The sequence below is a fragment of the Emys orbicularis genome, chromosome 3 (assembly GCF_028017835.1).
Source record: "Emys orbicularis isolate rEmyOrb1 chromosome 3, rEmyOrb1.hap1, whole genome shotgun sequence".
Taxonomy (NCBI): Eukaryota; Metazoa; Chordata; order Testudines; family Emydidae; genus Emys; species Emys orbicularis.
In genome coordinates this window covers 39,132,195-39,145,543 of record NC_088685.1, presented here as the reverse complement: position 1 = coordinate 39,145,543, position 13,349 = coordinate 39,132,195, and the positions used below count along the sequence as shown (strand labels likewise).

General features: G+C 43.8%; 1 protein-coding gene across 1 annotated transcript in view; it reads right to left on the bottom strand.

Moving 5' to 3' along the window:
- The window catches only part of PXDN (peroxidasin), a 158,811-nt gene extending 150,359 nt beyond the window's left edge, over window positions 1–8,452 (bottom strand). The window contains exon 1 of the mRNA XM_065401091.1: window positions 8,244–8,452. Within this exon, the coding sequence (XP_065257163.1) occupies window positions 8,244–8,452 (209 nt within the window). The remainder of the gene's footprint in view (window positions 1–8,243) is intronic.
- Between the last annotated feature and the right edge of the window lie 4,897 nt (window positions 8,453–13,349).

Sequence of the window (13,349 nt, the reverse complement as noted above, 5' to 3'; positions counted from 1 at the left end):
AAGCCAATTTTTCAAGCCCCAATTATAAACTATGGCTGAAATATCAACTTTGATAGCAAAGATGAAGAGGCAGCCTCTAACCATATGGCTAATATCATATCCTGCTTCAATAAATCCTATAATCTGTGACCTGCCAACTAACAGGTACTAACAACAGTTACATCCTTCAGAATTTTAAAAGCAGCAACCACACGCAAAAACAGTTGTGATCTTGTTGATACTTAAAATGCATACAATTTTATGGACTCACTAGATTGATCCCTCTAATATATTGGTAAATTGGATCTGTTCTGGACATCTGTGAAGCACACATTCTGTGCTGTAGTATTTCTTACATCAAGAGTCAAGATAGTGTAACATCTGTACTAAATGAATGGAGCCCAATGTAAGATTTACAAATGTTTCAAATATTGTCATAAAAATATAGTTCTACTAAGAAAGTGACTTTGTATAAATGGCAGCTTTATGTTTAATAGATCTGCACTCTATGTGCATTACAAGCCATATCCACTTGTGCGGGAAATTTTTATTACTTTTTAGTCCTGTTCACACTGCATAGCCAACAAAGATATGATAGAGAGAGCTGGTATTCTGTTCTTATTCACCCTCAGAGTTCCAGCTACAATGAACTCAATTAAACCTGTACAACCCCAGTTTCTTAACTGGAACTGCCTAGGTGTAGCCAAGGAAAAAAACGATAAAGATCAGAATAGGGCTGCACAGGTGTAACTGAGAGCAGAATCTGGCTTGTGGAATCTTTTTTACTGGTGATGCTCAGGAGTAAATTAAGGCAAGGTCCATTATTATTTGTATTACAGCAACACTCAAAGGTCCCAAATCATGAGCACAAAACACAGAATGACACCCTTGACCCAAAGAACTTATTATTAAATTTAGGATAAACATGCAACTAGGGAAAGGGAGGACAGGAGTAACAGTAGTAAGAACACACATTTACTTAGATACTATATGCACAATCTGATTATTCTGAATCATTTAAATTTTTAAAATATAAATAAATATCAACAATTCGCACTGGAACTCTACTTAGTCATTATTTATTTGGAGATTTTCTGTAGGCATCAGGAAGAAGTGGGTCTTGAAGATGCTATTAGAAGGATGAGAGGGTACTAGCTTTACAAGCTATTTTGGAGAGGGTATTCCCTGGACCAGGGATGGAGTGAAAGTAGATTCAAGGAGCTGCAGACGTTGAACTGCGACACAGCCCATGGACACACAGAAGACCTGATCCTGCACTCTGATCCACTCAGGTGAAATGTTGTGTTTATGCAGAGCTCCATAGACTTCAGCAGGACTGCACTAGTGTAAGAGTCTGCCTGTGTGAATCAAAGCCAGAATATGGATCTCCAAGTATGCAGTACAGATATGTCAATGTCAGAAAGTGGGGAAGCAGGAGGGTACGAAACCAGGACTGCAACAAGCACTTTTGCAGAAGGAAGACTTTTGATTTGTGAAGGAAACATTTGTCTGGATTGTATCCAGGTCCATTGTGTTTTAATCCACCACTGGAAGTGATGTGTGAGCCAGAAAGAATACAGCTCAGCTCTCAGCTCCCATGGTGAGGCAGATATAAACTGAAAAAAAATGAGCTCTGGAAATCAATGAGACATAATATACAAGGAAATCCCATTATGCCATTTTTACAGAGTCACTTTTCAGAGTAGAGCCATACATTAAGAGGGGGAAAAAGATAAGGTAAGAATGGCAAATAAAGTGCTGCCAGTGAAAACATGCTAAGACTCCAGTAGTGTTGTTTGCAGGATTTTTATAGGTTCTTGTTCTAGCAAGAATGAATGTATTTAAATTAAATCAGTTAATTAATACTTTGAAACAATCCAGCTATCGTCGCCATGCAGGACAAATTATTAGTATTGCCTTACACTAAATATGACACTAACATAAAATTACAGCTAAATAGAATAGAAAATAAAGATAAACATAGATACTGACAGATGCTTTATAGATTTGGCTGGAAAATTTCTACAGATTTCTATTGTCCTTACCTCTGTGAAATGCGTTAGCTGGCTCAGTCTAGTTCATAATGGACATGGGTCCACACCACATTGTTTGCAACCTTGCCAATCTTATATTCTTTAATACACTTAAAAATACTTATTCCAAAAGAAAGAGATATAATCTGATGATTCACAAACTGAAAGTGATTTAAATGTATTTTATTTTTGATGCTAAGAAAATAAGCCATTGCTGAAGGTGGAAGTTCATAACATTCCTCCTACTTGGATGATGACATGTCTCCATAAAAGCATAAAATTTCGGAGAGAGTTTATAGCACATACTATTAACAAACTAAGTAGCACTAAGGTGAAGTATAATTATGTAACCATTTGGTGCCTAGTACTACTGCAGTAAGTACCCCAGAAACGTATGTAATAAATAATGATAAGTATTCATAGTGTATATCTTTGAGCTACAGGTAAAAATATTACTTTCGATATATTCATATCCAGCGGAGATCTTCAAGGTACTGCTTATTAGATCAATTTTATCAGTGTCTGTGCCAGGGGATTATTAAACTTTTCCATACTGTAAGTGTATCTTGTGGTCCACCTCCTTCCCATTCTCCACCACATAACATAATTGTAGCAGCTACAGAAATTGTCATTATTAGGAAAGTACTTGATATATTTCTAATTGCCTTTTAATGGTGACATAGTAGGTGGAAACAAGGAGTATAGTCATCACCATGTGAATAGTAAGAGCTCAACAGACCACTAGCAGTCCATAGGCCACACTTTAAGAACAGGTTTCAGAGTGGTAGCCGTGTTAGTCTGTATCAGCTAAAACAGGGAGGAGTCCTTGTGGCATCTTAGAGATTAACAAATTTATTTGGGCATAAGCTTTCGAGGACTAGAACCCACTTCATCAGATGCATGGAGTGGAAAATAAAGGAGCAGGTATAAATACATGTCCAGTTTGCAAATTAATTCCAGTTCTGCAGTTTGAAGTTTGGAATTAATTTGCAAACTGGACACCATCACATTAGGCCTGAATAAAGACTGGGAGTGGTTGGGTCATTACAAAACCTAAACCTAATTTCCCCCATACTAATTTCCCCCTACTGTTACTCACACCTTCTTGTCAACTGTTTGAAATGGGCCACTCTGATTACCACTACAAAAGTTATTTTTCATCCCTTGGTATCCTACTGTTAATTGAATTGTCTCATTAAACTGACCTCACACTTGGTAAGGCAACTCCCATCTTTTCATGTATTTATACCTGCTCCTGTATTTTCCACTCCATGCATCTAATAAAGTGGGTTCTAGCCCACGAAAGCTTATGCCCAAATAAATTTGTTAGTCTCTACTTTGAGAACAGTTGCCATAAGCCAAATTGAGAATATTTAAATGTTAACCTTTTTTTTTCTTTTTTTAATTTCCTTTACTAAATCATAGGCTAGAACGGTTACTCAAATTTGAGAGACTAGAGGGCTTGATATTGGAGAGGTTAGACAAATATTATGTTTGTATTGTTCATATATTTTCCTCTTACTTACTCACAAATTATAAACATCCATGGTGGGGAGAACTCTTCCTTGTCCAGTTTTAATCTAATATATTTTGCTGTTGTAGGCATCAATATCTTTGCCATGTGTCCAAACCTTTTAGACTCACATCCCTATTGTTAGGAGTTAAAAAAAACAAAACAAAATCAAGATGATTCACAACACAAGACTACAGAAAACTGTGTAAAGCTCAATGACCAATATAAAATGTGCTCTGTATATGTACTTAGTTCCAAATGCAAGAAACATTAACCACCCACTTCCTGTATTGTTCACTAAAACTTTTACAGCTACTTCAGGACTGCTCCAATCCTGCCAAAAGGGTTCACACCTTGCCAAAGAGGGAATCAGGAATGTTAAATAATTGTACTTTTCACATTAAAATATTTAGAGTCTGAAATGCAGCAAGGCTTTATGGGGCCCTTTCTGAAAATAACTGAAAGTCACAAGTCAATATGTGACAGTAGGTCATGCAGAAAATACCCAATAGAGACTGGGAGTGGCTGGGTCATTACACATATTCAATTTATTTCCCCATGTTTAGTATCCTCACACCTTCTTGTCAACTGTCTAAAATGGGCCATCTTGATTATCAGTACAAAAGGTTTTTTTCTCCTGCTGATAATACCTCATCTTAATTAATTAGCCTCTTACAGTTGGTATGGCTACTTCCACCTTTTCATGTTCTCTGTATGTTTATATATTTCTTACTATATGTTCCATTCTATGCATCTGATGAAGTGGGCTGTAGCCCACGAAAGCTTATGCTCAAATAAATTTGTTAGTCTCTAAGGTGCCACAAGTACTCTAGTTCTAGGAGTGTTTCTGAATCCCAAGAAACATACAAACAGGTTAATGGAGCCAATCCTTTACTCATAATGAACTCTAAATCAAAGTGTGTGAGGGTTGTATAGCTTCTCTTTTTTATTAAAAGAGTGTGGGGAAAAAGGATAAAACTGGTTTCTTTAAAAATGATAGTAGGGGACAACCTTGGCTCGAGTGACCATGAGCTAATTCAGTTTAAACTAAATGGAAGGATTAACAGAAATAAAACTGTGACTAAGGTTTACGATTTCAAAAAGGGCAACTTTTATAAATTAAGGCAACTACTTAGGGAAATGGATTGGGCTAACATACTTAGAGAGCTAAAGGCAGATGAGGCCTGGGATTATTTCAAGCTGAAGTTGCACGAGCTGTCCGAGGCCTGTATCCCGAGAAAGGGGAAACGGTTAGTAGGCAGGAGAATTAGACCTAGCTGGATGAGCGGGCGTCTCAAAGGGGCGATTAAGAAAAAACAGAAAGCGTACAAAGAATGGAAGAGGGGGCAGATCGGTAAGGAAACCTACCTTATTGAGGTCAGAGCATGTAGGGATGCGGTGAGAAAGGCCAAAAGCCGTGTAGAGTTGGACCTCGCGAGGGGAATTAAATCCAATAGTAAGAGGTTTTATAGCCATATAAATAGGAAGAAAACAAAGAAAGAGGAAGTGGGACCGCTGAAGCATGTAAATGGAGTGGAGATTAAGGATAATCTAGGCATGGCACAATATCTAAATGAATATTTTGCGTCGGTATTTAATAAGGCTAATGAAGGGTTTAGGAATAGAGGGAGCGGGACAGAGGGGAATAAAGGAGGGGCGATTGACATTACAGTATCAGAGGTGGAAGCCAAACTTGACCAGCTAAATGGGACTAAATCGGGCGGACCGGATGATCTCCATCCTAGAATATTGAAGGAGCTGGCGCGAGAAATTGCAAGCCCCTTGGCGATAATTTTTAATAAATCTGTAAACTCGGGGGTGGTACCGATGGACTGGAAAATAGCTAATGTGGTTCCTATTTTTAAGAAGGGGAAAAAAAGTGACCCGGGTAACTACAGACCTGTTAGTTTAACTTCTGTAGTATGCAAGGTCTTGGAAAAAATTTTGAAGGAAAAAGTAGTTAAGGACCTTGAGGTGAATGGCAATTGGGACAAATTACAACATGGGTTTACGAAAGGCAGATCGTGCCAAACCAACTTGATCTCCTTCTTTGAGAAAGTAACAGACCTTCTAGATAAAGGAAATGCGGTGGATCTAATTTACCTCGATTTTAGTAAAGCGTTTGATACTGTCCCGCACGAGGAATTATTGGTTAAATTGGAAAAGATGGGGATCGATATTAAATTCCAGAGGTGGATAAAAAACTGGTTAAAGGGGAGACTGCAACGGGTAGTACTGAAAGGTGAACTGTCGGGTTGGACGGAGGTCACCAGTGGGGTTCCTCAAGGTTCGGTTTTGGGTCCGATTTTATTCAATCTATTCGTTACTGACCTCGGAACCGAATGTAGGAGTGGGCTGATAAAGTTTGCGGATGACACAAAGTTGGGAGGTATTGCCAATTCGGAGAAGGATAGGGATATTCTGCAGGGAGACTTGGATGACCTTGTAAATTGGAGTAAAATTAATAGGATGAGATTTAATAGTGAGAAGTGTAAGGTGATGCATTTAGGGATGACTAATAAGAATTTTAGTTATAAGTTAGGGACGCATAGGTTGGAAGTGACGGAGGAGGAGAAGGACCTCGGAGTCCTGGTTGATCGTAGGATGACTATGAGTCGGCAATGTGACGTGGCTGTGAAAAAAGCTAATGCGATTTTGGGATGCGTCAGGCGAGGTATTTCTAGTAGGGACAGGGAGGTGCTGCTTCCGTTATACAAGGCGCTGGTGAGACCTCATTTGGAGTACTGTGTGCAGTTCTGGTCTCCTATGTTTAAAAAGGATGAACTCAAACTGGAACGGGTACAGAGAAGGGCCACTAGGATGATCCGAGGAATGGAAAACCTTTCCTATGAAAGGAGACTCGAGGAGCTCGGTTTGTTTAGCCTAACCAAAAGAAGGCTGAGGGGGGATATGATTGCTATCTTTAAATATATCAAAGGGATTAATACCAAGGAGGGAGAGGAATTATTTCAGCTCAGTAGTAATGTGGACACAAGAACGAATGGATATAAACTGGCCGTGGGGAAGTTTAGGCTTGAAATTAGAAGAAGGTTTCTAACCGTCAGAGGGGTGAAATTTTGGAACAGCCTTCCGAGGGAAACGGTGGAGGCGAAAGACCTTTCTGGCTTCAAGATTAGGCTTGATAAGTTTATGGAGGGAATGGTTTGAAGGGATAACGTGATTTTAGTCAATTAGGCATTAACGTGCCATCGCGGGTAAAATGAGGATCCGGCTGTAGAATCTTGCCTGTATGCTCGGGGTACTGCTGATCGCCATATTTGGGGTCGGGAAGGAATTTTCCTCCAGGGTAGATTGGCAGAGGCCCTGGAGGTTTTTCGCCTTCCTCCGCAGCATAGGGCAGGGCTCGCAGGCTGGAATATTCTGTTGTGGGTGGGTCAGCTTTTGTGGCCTGCATCATGCGGGAGGTCAGACTAGATGACCATATTGGTCCCTTCTGACCTTAAAGTCTATGAGTCTATGAGTCTATGAGTCTATAAAAATAAATAATATTGTCAAAAATATTTAGACTAAATTCTTTACTGGCTTTCACCCTATGCAATCCCACTGAAATCAATTGAACCCTAATGCTGCAAAGACTCATGCATGTACTTAACTCTACAAGCAGCAAGGAGTTAATCCCATTGACATAAATGTGACCATTCACGCTCCATCAAATTAAACATTTGCACAAATCTTTGCGAGATTGGGCCCTTGGACTGTATTGGATATAATTCAGTATAGAATTTGGCCCCTGGTGTATTATTTTATGTCCACAGTGCTGCTTAAAATTGAGCCAAAAGTATAACATTCCTACATGATCCATTGCCACCAGTGAAATATACTGTACCAAGCCACTAATAAGAGTCACAGTGAAAACATTTTAGGAATCATATACACTTAAAAAACCAACGTCTGTTATTAGATACAAAATACCATGTTTCACGATTACTTTTATTTAAGAACATCTACAAATCCACAAGGATTGATCAAAATCCAGTAGCTCTAAAATTCTACAGCCTGATTTATGAAAGCAACCAAAAAGTACGTTCAATTGAAAACATCTAGGGCTGGGTGGAGTGCGACGAAATCTTTCACATAAAAACGCGAATCAAAGCCAAGTCTCCTATGGTGAAGCAACAGCTTCTTAAACAGCTCTCTGCAGCTCGTCTCCCTCCGAAAGATGTTGCTGAAAATAATTAATGAAATGATCCAAGAAAGGAAAACTGGAGCCCGCTGAGTGACTTCACCACCACTCGCCCTGCTGGCTCCAGGCCTCGAGGGGGGAAGCCACACAGCTGCGGGCCAAGCTCAACCGTGCAGCACCTCGGTGCTTTCAGCAGATAATCAGACAGAGAGAGAGAGAGACCAAAAAGGCGAGAGAGGAATACACCAGGCAGAGACAACCGGCGAGCAAGTCACTGGCCATAGCTACCAGAGCCGGGGGGGCTGCTTCACCCCCTGCTCTCTACAAATCAATCTCCACTGGAGCTAACAAAAGACTCCAGAGAGAGAGGGCAGCCCAGTGATCGGGGCTTCCAACCCGACAGGCTAGAGACAAAGGGCTGTGGCGCCTGCTGCACGGTGCCCCCCGCCCCAGGTGCCCCGACCGAGACCCCCCCTTACTGCTCCCTCCAGGCCTCTCCCTACATTCAGGGCGGGAAGTTGCCGGCCTCCCTCCCCCTCGGGCTGCTGAAGCCCCCCACCCGGGGGGTACTCACAGGATGGTGGTTTGGGGCGACACGGCGGGGACGCTTTCCAGCATCAGATGCATGCAGCGCACCGTGGTGCGGAAGCACAAGCAGCGGCTGGGGCACCACACGCTGCCCCGCGGCGGCGGCTGGGGCTGCGGGGAGGCGGCGAGGAAAAGCGCCCCGCTCCAGAGCAGGAGCACGAAGCCGAGCCCGGCCGCTGATGTGCAGCGGGCCATGGTGCGAGGGGCAGGAGGAGGAGGGCGAGGGGCGGCAGCAGGTCTCCACCGTGCCTGCTCCGCTCCCAGCTGCGGCTGCTCTCACTCCTGGACCTGGGGCCAGCGGGCGGAGGCGACTCCCTGCCCGGCGCAGGCTGGAGAGAGGAGGGGAGGGACGGCAGTGGGACCGCCCCAGCCGGCGCGCTCTGGGCTCTCGGAGAGCTGGGCAGGCAGCCCCGTCACTGGCTCCCCGGCCCGAGCAGGGGCGCAAGAGGGCCCCGGCCCGAGCAGAGCGTTCCACAGCGAGGCACCGCCCGGAGAGGGGGAAGCGGCTTCCTCCGCCAGAGGGAGCATGGCCGAATCCCCTCACCCCCACCAGGGACACAGAGCGACAGGCCCCCTACACGCCCCCCCTTCCCTCCTGGGGCACAGAGAGGCAGGCCCCTGCACAGGTCCGACCCCCCCCCCCCAATCCCTGCCTGGGGCACAGAGCAACAAGCTGAACTCCCCATCCCCAACAGGGGCACAGAGTGACAGGCCCCCAGAATGGGTCCGACCCTCCCCCCCCCACCAGGGGCACAGAGCGACAGTCCCCCTGCAGGGGTCCGACCCTCCCCCCGCATCCTTTCCTGGGGCACAGAGCAACAGGCCCCCTGCATGGGTCCGAACCCCCTCCCCCTATTCCCACCAGAGGCACAGAGCAACAGGCCCCCTGCACGGGTCTGAACCCCACCCCCCGACCAGGGGCACAGAGCGACAAGTCCCCTGCATGGGTCCAGACCACCTCCTCCATTCCCTCCCGGGGCACAGAGCGACAGGTTACCCCACTGAGGGGACCACACACATCTGAACACTACCTCACCCGGGGCACAGATAGCAACAGGCCCCAAATTACCCCACTGAGGGGACTGCACACATAGCCAAACCCTCCTCCCTTCCCTAGATGGGCAAAGAGACAATTCCCACAGATTACACCAAGGGGAAAGCCCATGGCCAAGCCTCCTTCCTTCCCTAGAGAGACAGAAGAAGCACTCATCCCAAAGAGCATACACTATATAAACAAGACAGAGGAAAACTGGACAGGTTCTAAATAAGACAGGTGGGAGGAGAACTGGACACAGAGATGAAGTGGCCTAGTGGGATTGTCAAAAGTACCTAGGAGCCTAACTCCCATTGATTTGTTCTTTTACAAATCCCACTAGGCACCTATCTGCATCTTTAGATGCTTAAATACCTTTAACAATCTGGCCCAAAATGTCTTTCTGAAGGTCACACAGCTGATCAGTAGCAGAGCCAGAAATAAAATTGAGCCCTGTGCTCTATCTGCTTGATTATGCTGCCTATATCAAGGAGTGGTGCCAAGAGGGATGTCTGAGTCCCATCCACAGGGAACCAATTTCACAACTAGGCCAGCCTGCTCCCCACAGTTTCCTTGAGCAGCAGGAGCCTGGTCTGCACTGGTGATGGGAACAGGGCTACACAGCTTTCTACCAGGGTCTAATAGTTACTGCTACCATTTCAGATAATGGCATAAAGAGTACACTTATAAAGTTTGCGAACGATACCAAGTTGGGAGGTGTTGCAAGTGCTTTGGAGGATAGGATTAAAATTCAAAATGATCTGGACAACTGGAGAAATGGTCTGAAGTAAACAGGATGAAATTCAATAAGGACAAATAGAAAGTACTCCACTTAGGAAGGAACAATCAGTTGCACACATACAAAATGGGAAATGACTGCCTAGGAAGGAGTATTGCTAAAAGGGATCTGGGGATCATAGTGGACCAAAAGCTAAATATGAGTCAACAGTGTAACACTGTTGCAAAAAAAGCAAACACCCTTCTGGGATGCATTAGCAGGAGTGTTGTAAGCAAGACATGAGAAGTAATTATTCCACTCTACTCCACACTGATTAGGCCTCAACCGGAGTATTGTGTCCAGTTCTGGGCACCACATTTCAGGAAAGATGTGGACAATTTGAAAGTCCAGATAAGAGCAACAAAAATGATTAAAGATCTAGAAAACATGACCTATGAGGGAGATCGAGGGCCAGATTAAAAGGTCTGACAGGCCGGACGTGGCCTGCGGGATGTAGTTTGACCACCCCGGTCTAGATAATACTTAGTCCTGCCATGAGTGCAGGGGATTGGACTAGATGACCTGTCGAGGTCTCTTCCAGTCCTATGAGTCTATAATTATCCTGTTCTACTTGGAATTGATGAGGCCTCACCTAGAGTATTGTGTCCAGTTCTGAGCACCATACTTTAAGAAAGATGTGGTCAAATTGGCAAGAGACCAGAGGAGAACAACAAAAATGATAAAAAGTTAGAAAACCTGACCTGACATCCTGACTTCCAAAGTGCTTGCTTGATCTAGGAGGAAAGGTTAAAAAACTGGGCATGTTTAATCTTGAGAAAAGAAATCTGAGGAAGGACCTGTTAACAGGCTTCAAGTATGTAAAGTACTGTTAGTGATCCGTCGTTCTCTATATCCACTGAAGGTAGAATAAGAAATAAGCATCTTAATCTGCAGCAAGGGAGATTCAGGTTAGATATTTATTAGAAATAGTTAAGTACTGGAATTAGGGTGACCAGACGTCCTGATTTTATCAGGACTGTCCCGATATTTGCTTGTTTGTCCCACGTCCCGACCAATGTTAGGGTCCCCCCCCCCGCATCCCGATATTTGACCTGGGTGATCTGGTCACCCTAACTGGAATAGTTTACCAAGGGAGGTTGTGGAATCCCTGTCACTGGAGGTTTTTAAGAACAGGTTTAGACAAACACCTTCCAGGGATGATTAAGGTATACTTTGTCCTACCTTTGTCCCACAGGGGGTGGGAAGAAAGATGAATTAGATGATCCCTTGAGGTCTCTTCCAGCCCTACATTTCTGTGTTTCCTTCATGCTGCCCTGCATCTAGGTGTATCCAAATACTATCAAGCAGGAGTCCAATGAAGCACAGATTATAAGATTTTTAACATCTGTACAATCTTCTGTGAGCGGCCTTGCATTTTGGCGTCTTAAGTAGGAGGAACTGTACTTGTGGGCAAAGTTTGGAAGAATACCACTACTTGTTTCTAATTTGAGCCTTGGCAGCTGGAATACCTGTAAAAGGTAATAGCAGGAATTATTGCTTCATCAGCATTAACTCCCTGCACCACTTCAGACTGGAAATCCATTGAGTTAGCCATCTACATTTAGGTTTTATATTGCCACCCATCACCACAGTATCAATACCAATAGGAAAGTCCCTAGCAGACTTCATAGAGTCTTTGGCACTGTTCCAGTTTGGGAGTAAAAACTATGCTATGGAAGGCCTTTTGGTTTTGGTATTTTAAATTTTATTATTTTCTTCTCTTTTGTTGTGGGTGGCGATGATAGTAGTTAATTGGGCCAAAGAGGGTATTAGTGTTGTGATTCTTAGGGCTTTTTCAAAGAGGAAGGTTCTGCAGTGTTTCCTGAAGATGGCCAGACTCTAAATCTCCTCAGGAAGTTTGTTCCATAGCCAAGTCTTCTTGACCAAGAATGTTTTATCCCTGGTTCCCGCACACTTTGTCCTGGGCTTTGTGTTCTGCATTGCCTGACAGTGCAGTGGTTCATAGATCAAATTTGGTCTGTAATGTAGTTGGGGCTTGACCCATTAATTACTTTGAAAATTAGGTCCAGAGGTTGACTGTGGGGCTAGTGGAAGGACTTGAGCCTGGTGGGGATAATATTGTGAAGAATTACTGGTCTTTTGCTCCACCAACCCCCCACTCTCAAGAAGCTTACAAGAATCTTGTAGAAGCCTGCATCTATAGGAACTGAAGGGGAGGAGTTTCTGCAAAGTCACTGGGGGTGAAGCTACAAAGGCAACAATCTCCCTCACCCTGAGTCCCCTTAACTCACCAAATCAGAGGAAACAATCTGGCTCTTTATTTAAGATGCCCTTGTTACCTAGCAGCTCTGTGTTCTTGGGGAACCAGGGCGCAGTACAGCCTGTCTGACTCATGAAAGACTTTCCTCCACCCCAGCCTCTGCTTGAACCAAACCCGATCAGAAGAAAGACTTACAAAAAGCAATGAAAAGGCAGTGGGAGACACATCTAAACCCCTGGGATAAGAATGACAGAATTAAGGAAACTCCCCTAGCCTCATTTGCATTGAAGTTGGAACAAGGAGGCATCTCCATTAGCATACAGAATGGAGAACAGAGATTCCAAGCAAGAACTATATATAAAAAATAATAATGGAACTCTGGGACCAGAAAAGCAGGGAAGGACTGCATGATGGGGGAATCTCTGCTCCAGATGTTAATGAACCCACGCTTGCACACACCCAGCTCAGTAGTTATCAGACAAATTCTAGTAATAAATCCTTTATTGGTATGCAAAATAGTGAAGCTCCCTAATTACATTGCAAGCTCCCTCCAAGGAACACTGCCCAAAGCCAGGAATGATCACCTCCCATGTCTAGCCTAAACAAAACAACTTTGGTATTCTCCCTTGTTTACACATAAACAAATCTAGTGTTCTCCCTTGAACCATTGTTGTTTCTCTAAAAAAAAACCTACCTATGCTCAAGTAAGTGTTGTGATGCCTGGATCCAAAATCTGCATCAGTTCCATTGGGACTTCATCTTCTCCTGACTGATCGTGCTGAGGGCTCTGCCTGACTCCGGACCCTCAGCTACCACTACCACCACCTGGAACCCCTGATCGATTCAAGCTTCATGGAGTGTTGAGAACCCATCTCTCTCTCTCTCTCTAGGTATAGCCTTCTGACCCTGACTTGTGTGATCAGTTATAGTTTTGTAAACCTGACTTTTATAATCAAATTTAAGTTAGATTTAATATAACAACTATTTTGATTGTTTGGCTCCCCATGGTTATTACCTGGCAATAAATAACTTTCATGATTAAGCTGATTGCCTCTCTCTC